The following is a 14,595-nucleotide window of genomic DNA, read 5'->3' as shown; positions in this document are numbered from 1 at the left end:
GTATACAGCTAAAAACATAGTTTATATATATATATATATATATATATATATATATATATATAAAATATATGTAAAAAAATACATAGATGTGTATACAGCTAAAAACATAGTTTATATATATACATATATATATATATATATATATATATATATATATATATATAAAAACATAGTTTTTATATATATATATATATATATATATATATATATATATATATATATATATAAAATATATAATAAATATATGTAAAAAAATACATAGATGTGTATACAGCTAAAAACATAGTTTATATATATATATATATATATATATATATATATATATATATATAAAATATATGTAAAAAAATACATAGATGTGTATACAGCTAAAAACATAGTTTATATATATACATATATATATATATATATATATATATATATATACATACATATATATGTGTGTGTGTAAAACAAAGTGTGAGAGCAAGACTAATGTGCATTTCAAACATCTAAAGATGTAAAATCTAAACTTTTTGGAGTGAATTTGTAAGGTGTGAAAGGTACCTTATTGAATATTAAAAAAGACATAGCAGTTTCGCATGAAACTTTGCAAAAGTCCAATGGGAAGCGCTTTGAAGTGTCCAATTTGAAACACAAGAGATGAGCGCGTACTCACAGCGGCAAAAGTTCTTCCGAGATGACCTCCTGCAGGGCGCGCAACTGAAGCTGGAGGTGGGGGGAGGGAGGGAGGAAGGGAAGCTGGAGGTGCCGACGTCTCCTCTCCTCTGCGGCCAAGGAGGAAGGAAGATGGTCCTCGGCGCCCTGGTGCACCGCAGCTCGGCCAGCGGGAGGAGGAAGAGGAGGAAGAAGAAGAGGAGGAGGAGGAGGCCCAATCTTCTACTAGCGGCTTAACAGCGAGACTCCCCCCTCCCAGCAACCCCCCCCCTCTTTTTTTTTATTTTTTTTTACTCGTAATCCTCACAACACTCCTTCAGGACTGCATTTTTTTGCGCCACTCTTATTCGAGACTTTTTGTAGAAATTTGGGGTGGACTTTAGAGATAACACAATCATCAATTCAAACTAGAAATTTCTTGTGGAGTTTTTGAATAGGAATCTGTCAACCTTATTCATTTTCCAAGATGGCCACCTCAGGGGGTGGGGTGGGGGGGGGGGGGGGGGGGGGCACGGGAGTGAGAATCATTGGGTGTCCCTAATAAATTGACCAAAATGGCCACCACTCAGGAGGAGCAGAGGCGAGAATCTGTAGCGTTACTTCTCAATTTTCCAAGATGGCCGCCTCCCGAGAGGGTGGGGCACCATATTGGCAGTTGTCAGTGTACCTAATGAGTTGACCAAAATGGCCGCCACAGGGGAATAGGAACAAAGGCAAGAATCTGTGGTGTACCTTCTCAATTTTCCAAGATGGCCGCCTAGGGGCGGGGCAAGGGAGTGAGAATTGTCGGTGTCCCTAATAAATTGACCAAAATGGCTGTCACTCGGGAGGGGGGTGCGGAGGAATCTGTGGCAAATAACAAAAATGGCCGCCACACTGGAATAGGGGTAGAGGAGGGAACCTGTGGTGTTATCAATTTTCCAAGATGGCCGCCCCAGGGGGGTTGGGGACAGGAGGAGCGATGGAAATGTATTTGGTACGTTTAGTTCACTGCGGTTTGGAAATCGGAGACTATTTTACGTAAGCTCCATTTTGAGTGGGGATTGGACTTGGCCCTGCACTCTCTCGCCTCCGGCCCGACTGTATGAGAGCACCTGACTCTCAGCAGCGTAATGTACTTCTGGTCATTCTTCCTGAGAAGAAGAAGAAAAAAAAAAAAAAAAAAGCAAAGGCCACTAAGTCCACAAAGAATGCTATTGATTTTGAAGCCAAGCCTTCCCTCGTGCCTTTGAACTACTCAGAAACATTTTTTTTCTTTCAAGGTGGTGCGTGATCTCACACGCCCACTGAGAGTGGGAGGGGCCAAAGGCTTCTTACAGCATAGCATAGCAGAGAATGCAAAAAAAATAAATAGAAATAAAAATTTTCCCCTGGGGGTGTCCAGGGCCGCCGCCTTTTGATATCATAAAAGAAAAAAAATAAAGACTAGGGAGCTTGAATTTCCAGCGGATGATTAAAACATGTCAAATTTCTCACATTTCTATATGACCTGCGAGATTTCGTTTACAAAAACGAATAATTGTCCAAAATTTGGACGATATAAAACCATTGTAATTACAATTTTGGAGATGCGTTTGAATTGGATTTATGACATTGATTTTCCTGCGATTTTTGCAACATTCCGTTGAGCGGCGGTCAAACTGTCAGCAAACTGAAAATTCTTTGTTGACTTGTGTTTCACCTCAAGACAGTAGGTGGCGGTAGAGAGCAGTTAAAGTGTCGTCATCACTCCACAGGCTACAAAGACAGACCGTACCATTTTTCAATTATTTATGCGCGTTAATAAATTCAGCCTGTATATGTATGGAGAGAACTGAACAAATTTGAACAAAATATTCATAAAAAACGTTACCTATTACGCCTTTAAAAGCATTTACAAAATTAGGGAAAAAAATGTGTATAGTTTGAAAAGTGCGTGCACAAGGGTTAATATTTTCATGAAAAGCTGAGGGTTGACTCTCCTTTAAAATTGTGAAAAATGAAGTCAATCAAAAAGGGGAAAAAGAAAAGAAAATCCTCAACTCACCCCAACATGGCTCCATGGCAGAAAGTGAACACAAAATTGCGGCTCGACGCCGCACACTTCCATACACAGGAAGAAATGACATTTCTCTGTTGAATACATGGCACGGTCATATTTATTTCAGTTTATTTATGTACACACATTCAAGGGGGGGTGGGGGGGGGTGAGGGGGGGGGGGGCACGGCGATGATGGACAACTCCGTTTTTAAAAGGATTTAAAAGGAGCAGCTACTTTGTATCCATGTCTATTTACAGACTAAATCCATCATTACGATATAAATAAATGTTAACGACGGGATGGCTCTTCTTTCTCCTAACGCTTCGCAGCCGGTCGAAGACGCGCGCGCGTTCGCACGCGGACGGCCGCGTCGAACCGGCGGGAATGTGAGCGTTCAAAAAGAGACAAAGAAAACGACCTCCACCCGGACCCGCCCGGTCACAAACCCCGCAGGGCAGGAGGTCAGTGCCCGGTGAGGTAGTCCTGGGTGGAGTCCGAGGCGAAGGAGTCGGTGTCGTCGCTGTCCGAGTCGTCGCTGCTGTCGTCGGCGGCCGGCTCGCCCGACAGGGCGATGCGGGCGTAGTCGTCCGTGTCGATGGACTTGCAGAAGTGGATGGCGTACTTCAGCTTCTCCTGCAGCACCTGCTTGCACGAGTAGCGCGGCAGCTTGAGCAGGAAGAAGCACGTGTACGACTCGGGGAGGAAGTAGTCGGGGGGGTTGTACTTGTCCAGCACCTGAAAGGTCGAAGGGCGAGGTCAGATTCCGCCCACCTTTGAATTACCGAGGGGATTCCTTTCCAGGATGAGCGGAGCGCACGCGAGGCATGGAACAAAATCTCGCGAGGAGTTCTTTTCTCCTTTGCCCGGTTTTATTTGATCAAATATTATATTAAACCCACTCAATGCCAAAGACGTAGTTTCACGTTTTTTAAGAGTCCGGACATTCAATCCGAGATACTCAAGTACTCTTAAAAAAGGACAAAGGACTCTTAAAAAACGTCCCTAGCATCGAGCGAGTTAAACGTATACCGAATTTTTCGGACCATAAGTCGAAGTAAGCTAGCCGCTTTGCTAGCTACCAGCAGACGATCCGCAGGTAAAGCAAAATGAGTTCAAGGTGTCAGCTATAAAATAGAACTGAAAAGATAAGAATCAAAAAATATAGTATTAAAAATATTGTAAAAAATAAACACAAAATTGTTCTGAAATTACATTCAATCATCAATTCGGGGCACAAAAAAAAAAAATAAATAAATAATGAGGTAACATTTTGATGCCTTTTGTCTACCTTTAGCGCAGCCTCTAGCGTAAATTCGCCACTAGCTAATACAGGAACCCAGGAAGACTAGCTAGGTGCTTTGGCAGGGATGGTTAATAAAGTCAAATCAACACAAAAATGAATATACATATATATGATATGTAGACGCCTGGTATTGAATGTCCAGACTTCTTGAAAAAAAAAAAGCGGCCAAATTCGCAAGCCTTTCCATGACTTCATTGATAGGCTTAGCCTGGACCCCCATAATGCAAAAGTCTTCAAAAGTCATAAACGCTAATTATGACACAGAGAACATTTCCAATTACAATTTGATCAGCACAGTTGCTATTATCGCACTTTTTCAATTTAGGGCTGATGCCACTGAACATGTTGAAGTCAGTACATATTTATAATTTCATAAAAAATTCCCGGGCCACCCAGGGGTTAAAGTGATCTCCTACCTGCACGACAAAGTCGCGTCCGCGGAAGTCGGCGATGGTGCGCGGCAGGCGCGTGCGCCCCCAGACGAAGCGCAGGAAGAGGGAGCGCTCCGTGTTGGAGAAGGACTCCATGACTTCCCAGAACCACTGCACCAGCGGGGCCGTGGGCTCCACCCCCTTGTAGGTGGCCACCGACTTGAGCAGGTGCAGCGGGATGTCGGGGCTCCCGCACACCTGCGTGCACCCAAGCAATTATTTAGATATACGAATATGGATAATTGTAGCTTGAATTTGGTACAAAATTAGTACAGTCAATGATTTTGTCTATATTTCTACATGGCTTCTTTGCATGCCTAAAAAAATTCTTGACTCGCTTTGGTTGATTTTTTTTTTTCATTTACTTCGTTTGTAATTCTACGCCAGAAAATGGACTATAAAAGGAACATTGTTGACTAGCTTTAATTTTTCAGGGCAAAAAGTGATTGTTCAAATAAAATGGCCGACTTACTGTATAGTTCTGGTTATGCCTTTTTGTGAGTATTTATGACAGACGTGCACACAAAATTTCGGGATTTTGGTGACTTTTTTTTTTTAAATAACACATTCAATGCCAAAAACGTATTTTTTTGTAATTTTCAAGAGTCTTAGACATTCAGGTAGTTTTTTAACTGTTTATACATTCAGAAAACTAAATTAAGACTATCTTTAATCTTTGAAAAAAAATCTAAATTAGTCTATGGGTTTGAAGAACTTATAAATACGTTTTTGGGATTGGGCAAAAGTGATAATTTAAAATCAAAATGTCTGAATTCCAGAATATTTCCAGATATGCCTTCTTGAGATTTTTTTGTGAGTGTACTTAGGACAGACGTGCCCACAAAATGTCATGATTTTGGTAGCTGCTTTTTCTTTAATAACTCATTCAATGCCAAAACCCTATTTTTACGTAATGGTGGTCTTAGACATTCATTCAGGTACTTTATTTATTTTTTTGTACACAAAACTAATTTAAGAGAATCTTTCCCATTATCTTTGAAAAAAAAAATCCAAGTAAGTACATGGGTTTGAGTGTGCGGAATCTGTAAAAACGTATTAATACGTCTTTGGGATTGAATGAGTTAATTCTACAGGGCAAAGGTGACAATTTATAATTAAAACATTTGAATTCCGTAATTTTCAAGGTATGGCTCATTGAGACTTTTTTTGTGAGTCTTTTTTTTTTAAATAAGTAATTTGTGTCTGTACTGGATGTTTATTTTTGGTCTTTATCTTTTCACTCATTGGACCTACCAAACAAAATCCTAGTGTCCTCACTAGAGGACATCCTGGATTTTCCACTGAGTTCTCATATTCTTGGGTGGCATACAATTCATTTTGCTGTCTCGGAGAGACAGAATGGACACGACAATGGACACAAACAAACGCGGCGACTTTCAGGAGGATATGAAAACACGTCAAAGTTGATGGCCCTGCCGAGCAGACCCAGAGTTGAACCTCAAAAAAAATTTGAAACGATTCATCACCATGGTTTCCAGTTCGTATCCGGTGAAAAGTGACAGCACGGGAACAGGGACGACGCGGGCCATGCCCTCTCGCACGGCTGACACCTGCTCGTCAAACTCGTGCAGCCTGGACGCAAACAACAACAACGGCACAGAGCGAATATGAAGCGGGAACCTGTCATTTGATGACATTTACCGTAATTCCCCCAAAATAATTCATTTCACTGTGTTACCGTGTACAAGACGCACCAACAGTTTGGCAACAATGTAAAAACGATAGCAAAACATTGTACATTTAAAAAATTTTTTTTTAAGTGAAAAACTTTACTCTGATTAGACTACCGCTAACATAACCGCGGCTCTCCTTGAGACTACAGCCAAACGGATGGGAAAGGGAAGCGACAACAGAACAGTTACTGTGCAGTATAAGGTTTAATAATTTAAGATTTAAGTAAATATGTCTACTGCGGTAGTTTGACTTCCGAGGAGTGCCTGTGGCAAAAATCTGCGCAAAGTCACGAGGGGATCGCTGCTTGTTGTGTGTTTCAGATTTCCCACAGTGTGAGCGGCCGGTGAACGCCTCGCCAGTGTAGTGAACGCGTTCAAAGCAGTTGTTTTTCCGTTTCCTCACGACGCAGCTCAAGTTCATTTTGCCAAGTTGCGCTCCACCCGCGTTCCGTTAAGTTTATGATGGTGCGTATATGCCAAAAGACCGCAATTAATAAACGAGTCAAATGGAATAAGGAACAAGGAAGGACTCGGACGTGGGTTCAGCCCGCTCGCTTCTTTTCTTGAAAATGACAACCTCAGCTAATACGGGCTGCTGTTAGCTGCAACAGGAACTGGCTACTCACAGCCAACTGACGTCTGCGCTCTTTCTCGTCCACGGTAATCATTGCCCAAAAAAATGCACATTTGTGCGTCAAAACACGCCTTACGTGGTTGACGGATCAATCTTCCTTAAATGATGCCGAATTAAAAACAAAAATGACATTTTTAAGTGACCATTTATAGGACGCGACCATACTTTTGACCTTCATTGTTTTGGTGTCTTATATTTGGGGAATTACGGTAGAACTTTTCCACTACCGTGATTGGCAGTACTGGCCTGTAATTGATGGCGAGCCGCACGTATTCGGCGCGGTTGTCCAGCGTGATGTGCGAGTACTTGGAGCTGAGCTGGATGTCCTGACCGTTGGCGTTGGGCACGGTGAAGGGCAGGGTCATGGCCTCAAACTCCTCAGACGTGGCCTCGTTGTCCCGGATGTACATCAGGCCGGGAATGAAGTCTTTGTCCACCTGGAGACAAGGACGGTACTTCATAGTCGGAAAAGTCCGACGGGGCGCGAGAGATTCACGTTGCAAAGTCTCGTGCTCTTTACGAGTCCTAAATATCGGCGACCTAACCTTTGCGATATCTCAAGGGCAGAGCATGTGAACGAGTGTGTGAGAGAGCTTGTGTGTGCGCGCGAGATGAAGAAGGAGGAGAAGGAGGAAGCTCATGATCGCAGCGTGAGGCCACAAGTGCATTACTACTACGGCGGGTATTTTCTCATTCCCGACGGGGATTACCGAGGTTTTAATGCGAGCGGGAATGTGCTCCTTTTACAGTCGAAAAAAAGCTCACGGCGAAGGATGGGATTACTTCAGGAATGCTAATGGTCTTCATTTGTTGCGGTGTGTAGCCTGGTTCCCAATTACATTTTTAAGTGGCTCCAATGAGTGCCTGAAAGACCGGCATATATTTTAGACTTAGCCAATGAGGCCTGCAGATTTGATAAGTTAATATTCAATACACATTTTCACTTTTAGCGCAGTATTTTTACTAGCCACAAGAGGGCAAAGTTCTGGTCCAAAGTATTGCTATCGAGTTCGAACTGTTAATGTGCTCGCCACCGGGGGCACACTCCACTAGTAATGAGGCATGTTACTGTTGTGTTAGTGCAGTATTTTTACTAGCCACAAGGGGGCAAAGTTCTGGTCCAAAGTATTGCTATCGAGTTCGAACTGTTAATGTGCTCGCCACCGGGGGCACACTCCACGAGTAATGAGGCATGTTACTGTTGTGTTAGTGCAGTGTGTGTGCATCCGTGTGTTTGGCGAGAAAAAGGTCTAAAATAATTGGTTCCAAATGAAGTCATTGATTATTTTAGGCAATCAAGTACTAAATGAGTTTACTTTAGGGTATAAAGTATTAAGGTAATCAATTACTTGAGGTAATTAAGTAAATCGTGATTGATTACTCCAGGGAGGACAGTACTAGAAGTAATAGGTTACTTTATACAATAAATTACTGATCGATTACTTTAGTGTTGAAGTCATTAAGAAGTAATTCCAAAGTAATTGATTACTTTTGATTAATTTAGCAAAGTAAAGTATACCAAGTAAGTTATTACTTTTATACTTGATTGGCTAAGTAATTTAGTTCTTAACTAGCTAAACATACGTACATAGAGTAATCAGTTGCTTTAGTCACTATTGAACATTCTTAGAATGGATGATTTGATCAAATATTCCGTAGAATAATCTGATCAAGTTTTAGCGTCTATTCAAAATCGGTTCGCGCATCTGGGGTCTCACACACACCTCACTGAGATCGGCGATGGTCAAATTCATCCCGGCCAGCTGTTTCCACACGGGCTCGGCCAGATTGAGGCTCAGCGGACTTCCCGAGCGGATGGCGATGCCCAGCAGAACCCCTGCGGACCGAGCGGCGGCACCAAAAACGCGTGAAATGACAAGAACGAAGCCAATACGTTGAGAATCGCGTCCAGAAGCCGTCTTCGCCAAAAAGTCACGTGACCGAGGAAGCCCAAGCGGTTACCGAGGAAACGAAACATGCTCATGTGCAGCTGCGACTTGGAGGCGGGGTTGAGCAGGAAGCAGTCTCGATTGGCCCCCGATTCGTCGCGCCCGTTGGGGGTGAAGATGAGCAGCGGCGTCAGGGCGTTCTGAAGTTCCTCGCACATCTCGGCGATGGACTCGCTGTAGCCGCCGCCGCAGTCGTCCACCGACTCCCCTGAAAGACCAACGAAGAATAAAACATCGATCGATTTTTTTTGTTTGTTTCTTTGCTTTTGTTCCCATTTGTATTAGTTTGTTTCTTTAGACAAAAAATAGATATTTTTCATGCAAAAAAATCAAAATACACAAAAAAATGTTTTTTTTTTTAGCGTTATACAAATATATAATGAAATTGAAAGGTATAAAAGTATATATTTTTTTGGTTTGGTCTGACTTGGAAAATGCAAAAATATCAAGACAAACAGCAACGTAAACATACAATAAAGAGTATGATTTTTTTGTTTTCAATTTTACTTTTTTTTTTCTTTTTCAAATGAAAAGAGATTTTTTTTTTTTTTTTTTACTTTTAAATAATTGGAATTTGTTTGTGTGTGTGTGTGTGTGTGTATGTGTGTGTGTGTGTTTAACTGTTCCAACCTAAAAGGCGAGATAAACCCCCCAAAGGAAAAATTTATGGTCATAAATGAAATCCACAAAAAAGATTGATTTTTTTTTTTTGCTTTTGTTTACCCTTTTTTGTATTTTTTTTTGTTAAAAATGAATATATTATTATTTTTTTTATTATTCCAACCTAAAAGGAAGGAAAAATAGAAATATATTAGCTAGGTACACCCCCAAAAGAAAGAGCTGTGGTCATAAATGAAACCCACAAAAACAGTCTACGCAATCAGCTATTTTTTATTTTTACTATAATTTTTTTTTTTTTTACACCGTTCTCTTCCTAAAAGGAAGAAAAAAACCCCCAATAAAATAGCAAGGTAAACTTTGATAGAGTAAAGCTGCAACGTTGCAAGGGAACACTGTAGAATTATTTTTTCCCAATAAAGCCATTCAAAGAAAGAAAACAAAAGTCCAAAAATAAATCATTAAAAAAAAACTCTGTCATTGTCTTGATCTTTGTGACACCCACCTACAAACTTGACCTTCCACACACGATGGGGGAGCAGCAGAGAGTCTGGGCTAAAGGAGCTCATTTTGGCGCACATCTGACCGAATACTGATTTGGTTCCGTCGGGACCCGCCAGGCCCCCTTTGCTGCGGGAGCGCTTCACCTGCGCACAACCACAACAACAAAGCCTTACAACCTTATACTCATCCGGATATTTCCCTCCCCAAATCTAAATGCGGCGGTACCTTGACTTACAAACACTTCTTGGTAAGAGAAATTCAGCTTATGAAATGCCTCTGTGGAAAAACATTGTCTCGAGTAACGAGAGAAAATTCAATTATGACGTTAGCGTTGCTAGCCCGTCGTTAGCACTTTAGCAATGACATCACTTTGCATGACCCTTAACTAACGTAAACTTGCTCAAAATAATCCCAAAAACTAATGTTATTGCCACTGTGGACTTAACTATTTTTGGATCACTGGAAATGCAAAATAAAAACATACAAATTTAACGTCCTAAAAAGGTGTCTCTCTTTGCACTAATCACCAACACACCAGCACCATCTCAAGGCAAACGAGTGAACTGCATTCATATTGTCAACTGCTACAATTAATATTACTTTAAAGGTTTTCGGGTGCAGTTTTTACTATTCTGTACATGATATATTTTGATTATTATGCACTAATGTAATTCTAAGATGTATTTGTTAGCATTTTAATGCCTTTTTATAATTTAACAATATCGATTAAAAGGGTTTAGGAATATTTTTGGAGGCTTGGAACGGATTAGGCGATTTACATGTAAAATGTGTCTCTACTTATGAAAGATTTACGTTACGAAATGACTTCCGGAACGAATTAATTTCAGAAGTACCAGTGTATGCTCAACTTTTCTTTACTCGTGTATGGCATGCACATGAAAAGAAGTGGAAACACACGGGTGATTGCTTGTGTGTGTGTGTGTGTGTGTGTGGGGAGCTTTGTGTAACTGTGAGCAGGATGCCCTGCAGCCAGTCTGGTGTGCAGATCACGCACACACACTGATAGAGAAATCCTTTTATGAAAGACATCACATGTCATCTTCAGGAGCCTGTCTGGCTTCATGGTGAGTGTGTGTGAGTGTGTGTATAAAGGAGGCAACAAAAGGAAAAAAAGTAGATCAAGGTTACTGATTTAAAAAAAAGGCCCTTAGCTAAATTCCAGGAAATTACCCATTAAAAAGTGATGCCATCTTGTTTAATAAATACGCCGACTTGAATGTTTACATTTTTGAGAGCGCGGGCTGGAGGTCACAGCATGTATTCTACCGGAAATGTCCGACTACGAGCCGCTACTTTTTTCTCATGCTTTGAACCCTGCGGCCCTCTAGCACGTTAGCAAGAGGGCAGGACATCACACAGGAAGTACTTTGCATGACCTCAAACTAAACTTTCATGCTCAAAATTATCCTTCAAAAATGTTATTCCTCACAAAAATCACAAAAATGGCTTTTCTGTTCAATTTTTGTTGGTGCATTTTATAGTCCGGAAAATACGATATTGTAGATTAAAGTTGTGAATAATTGAAGGTAGTGGGTTTGAGGGAAAGAAAAAAAATTGCTACCTGTATTCTATTAAGTTCCACTACAGGTCCGTGTTGCCTATCCCGCACCATGGTGGCCTGGACCACCTTCCGGAAAGCCGCTTCCTGTTCGAAGAAAACCGTGTTCAGAACAACACCGTGCACTAGTGATAAGAAAACGAAGCCTCGTGAAGCATTTGTTTTATTCTTGCTCCTTTAGGGGGCACTCTTGAGTTAAAGATACGGTGGAAATTTAGTGTATTTCCGATGCACAAGCCTTTAACTTTAAACCAATAGCACTATCTAGAGGAGTAAAAGAATATCGCGAGTGCTTCGCGAGGCTTCGTTTTGCTTCATCTCCACCCACCTTGCCCTGCGAGATGAGGATGCCGCGGAGGGTGTCAAAGCCCAGGGAGGGTCCCTGGCCCGTCTGGCCCAAGCGCCCCTCCAGGTCAAACATGGGAATGCAGGGGCAGAAGAGCTCAGAGATGTGATGGAGCAGGAGGAGGCGGTTCCTCAGCGCCATGATGGGGATCTCCTGCAGGTGGTTGTACTCCATGGGGACCTTGGGATTACATTTCAAATTGAGTTCAAAGTAACTTCAAAGTACTTCATTACTTTACTAATGTAGCAGCTAAAGTCATTATTTTAATTCATCAAGTTCTACAGTAATCCATTACTTAAAGTAATCGAGTACCTTAGTAATTTAGTAGCTAAAGTAATTATTTTAATTAATCAAGTGCTAAAGTAATTAATTTCTAGATAAAATAAGGGAATGAGGTACTAAAGTAATCAAGTACTAAAGTAACAAATTATTACTCAAGTAATTCAGTAACTAAAGTAATTATTTTACTCAAGTTCTAAAGAAATTAATTACTTTTATACAATAAGGTAAACAATTCCCTACGGTACTTTAGAAGGTATTAGAGTAATCAATTACTTGAAGTTCATATTACCTCAAGAAATCAATTACTTTAGGTACTTTAGAAGGTAATTATGTGGCAAAATAATCATTTACTTTAGGTTTTTGCTACCTAAAGTAATCAATTACTCTTGTCATTTAGTAGCTAAAGTAACTAATTACTTTTGTTAATCAAGTTCTAAAATAATCAGTTTCTTTGTACGATAAGGTAATAAATTACTTAGGTACTTTAATTGGGTACTAAAGTAACCAATTACTTTAGGCCCCTTTACCTTAAGTAAACAATTACTTTAGGTATCTAAAGATTACTTAACTCATTAATTCACTTTTTAGATCCTCCTTAAAGAATTTCAATTAAATTTCTGGATTAAAAAAAAAAACATAAAGATGTGGATTGAATGAGTTAATTAAAAAAAAAAAAAAAAGCACAGTTTGTGTCACGGCATTATGTTTGGTGACACCAACCAAAAATCTCTTGTACCCCTAGAAACGCCTTCATGTACCCGCATTTGAGCCGACCTGGATCTGGGCGTCCCGTTACCTGTGCAGGAAGCTTGCCGGCGTTTGTGGGCTTGCTGGTGGACCAGGCGAGCGTGTGTGCCGAGCCGCAGGCCACCCGGTTGATCTTCTTGCCCTGCAGCGCCGCTACCAGTCGCGGCCTCTGAATGGCGTTGGTGGTGCCGTCGCCCAATTGGCCCTCGTCGTTGTCGCCCCACGTGAACACCTCTCCTGAGCCCCGCAACACAGCGACGGCGTTAGAGTGCCTCGTTGTTTCGGGATACATTCCGACCACGACGACTTTAAAATGGAGGGAAAAAAAAATCTATTTTTACCGTCATCGGTGCAGCACACGCAGTGCAGAGATCCGGTAGCGATGGCGATGACCTTCTTCCCCTGGAGGCCTTGGACCTGCCGCGGTCGCCTGACGTGGTCGTCGGACCCGTGTCCCAGTCGATGGTAGTCGCCTTTGCCCCTTGAAGACACGCCCCCCTCGCATATAAGCCCTCCGGTCGGCGATTACGAAAAACGGCGTCGCCGCGACGTGGAACGTACCAAGTGTAGACGGCTCCCGCCTTTGTGAGCGCCACCGAGAACTGGGAGCCGCACTCCACTTTGACCACGCCCACGCCGGTCAATGAATCAATCTTTAGGAGAAGGGGGGGGGGGGGGGGGGGGGGTAGCATTAGGTAGCATTTTAATGTTTTTAAAGAATTATTATTTTTCTTTTTTTTTTTTTTTAAAGGTTTAACTAAATTAGCATCTAAAAATGGCTTGTCGGGTAATCAATTACTCAAAGTAGTTAGGTACTACAGCAAGCAATTAGTTTCAATATTAATGCTTGGGGTCAAAATGCTCAATGGCGTCAGCCCTATCCATACAAATTTGCATATTTACATACATTCGAATAATTTTCATTTTATGAGAAAAGAAAAAAAAAACTAACAGCTATTCAATAATCAATCATTTACCTCATTCAATGCCAGGGAAGTATTTTCACGTTTTTTAAGAGTCAAAAAATTAAATCCCAGATACTTAAGTATCGATTGAATACTTAAGTATTCGAAAGTATCGATTGAATACTTAAGTATCTGGCATTCTTAAAAAACATGAAAATACGTCCCTGGCATTGAATGAGTTCCAGTAATCAACTACCCTGGGTAATTAGGTACTAATGAAGTAATCCATGACTTTCCATGATTAAATACTAAAGTCATTCATTTGGGACTAAAGTACTTTAGATACAAAAGTACTGGAGAGCAATTGATGAGTAATTGGAGAAGGTGGACTTACTTTCATGGGTATTTTGCAGCCGTCGCTGCCCCCCCGGCCAAGTTTCCCGTAGTCGCCGTCGCCCCAGGACCAAACCATGTCGTCGTCGGTCAGGCACAGGGTCTGGGCGTCGCCGCTGCCGCAGGCCACGTCGATCACCCTGTGGCCCTGCAGGGCGTCCACCTGTATGCAACGTTACGCTTAAGCGCCGCGGTCAAGTCTCCAATGTGGCTCTTGCGCCCTCTGCTGGATCTAACGGGATCAACCGCCCATTTGAACACCTTAACCATCAAAATGATGATTTCATCTGTGCCGTTTTGCCTATTAATTCAATCATTGCTTTTTTTTTTTTTTCCTCATGTTGATCAATTTTAGATTCCAGAACGAGTGTGAATTTATCTTTAATTGCGGAACAATCGGACATACTTGTAACAATTTAAGAGGCTCAGGTCCCTTGATTGTGCTTAATTAAGCTGATGAATATTTATTTCATCATTTATTGTAATTTCAAATCTACATTAAAAGCATAATTTATATGCATACATGATCAAA

The 14,595-nt window shown here is 41.3% G+C and overlaps 2 protein-coding genes across 5 annotated transcripts in view; both read right to left on the bottom strand.

Annotated features, from left to right (window-relative positions):
- oca2 (oculocutaneous albinism II) overlaps positions 1-797 on the bottom strand; it is a 28,937-nt gene extending 28,140 nt beyond the window's left edge. For both annotated transcript variants that reach the window (XM_088426393.1, XM_088426394.1), the window contains exon 1: positions 659-797. The gene's annotated coding sequence lies outside the window, so the exon portion shown is untranslated. The remainder of the gene's footprint in view (positions 1-658) is intronic.
- Positions 798-2,777: 1,980 nt separating this feature from the next.
- Positions 2,778-14,595, bottom strand: part of herc2 (HECT and RLD domain containing E3 ubiquitin protein ligase 2) — a 56,168-nt gene continuing 44,350 nt past the window's right edge. For all 3 annotated transcript variants that reach the window (XM_088425136.1, XM_088425138.1, XM_088425137.1), the window contains exons 79-91: positions 14,065-14,226; positions 13,327-13,418; positions 13,107-13,246; positions 12,815-13,002; positions 11,719-11,916; positions 11,394-11,477; positions 9,813-9,954; positions 8,703-8,897; positions 8,465-8,577; positions 6,987-7,177; positions 5,900-6,005; positions 4,398-4,610; positions 2,778-3,413 (exon numbers count right to left, since the gene is read on the bottom strand). In XM_088425136.1, the coding sequence (XP_088281262.1) occupies positions 3,141-3,413; positions 4,398-4,610; positions 5,900-6,005; positions 6,987-7,177; positions 8,465-8,577; positions 8,703-8,897; positions 9,813-9,954; positions 11,394-11,477; positions 11,719-11,916; positions 12,815-13,002; positions 13,107-13,246; positions 13,327-13,418; positions 14,065-14,226 (2,097 nt within the window). In that variant the 3' untranslated portion in view covers positions 2,778-3,140. The remainder of the gene's footprint in view (positions 3,414-4,397; positions 4,611-5,899; positions 6,006-6,986; positions 7,178-8,464; positions 8,578-8,702; positions 8,898-9,812; positions 9,955-11,393; positions 11,478-11,718; positions 11,917-12,814; positions 13,003-13,106; positions 13,247-13,326; positions 13,419-14,064; positions 14,227-14,595) is intronic.

The sequence above is a fragment of the Hippichthys cyanospilos genome, chromosome 10, assembly GCF_059441005.1.
Source record: "Hippichthys cyanospilos isolate Australia breed blue-spotted pipefish chromosome 10, RoL_Hcya_1.0, whole genome shotgun sequence".
Taxonomy (NCBI): domain Eukaryota; kingdom Metazoa; phylum Chordata; class Actinopteri; order Syngnathiformes; family Syngnathidae; genus Hippichthys; species Hippichthys cyanospilos.
This window is presented reverse-complemented; position numbering and strand designations above follow the sequence as displayed.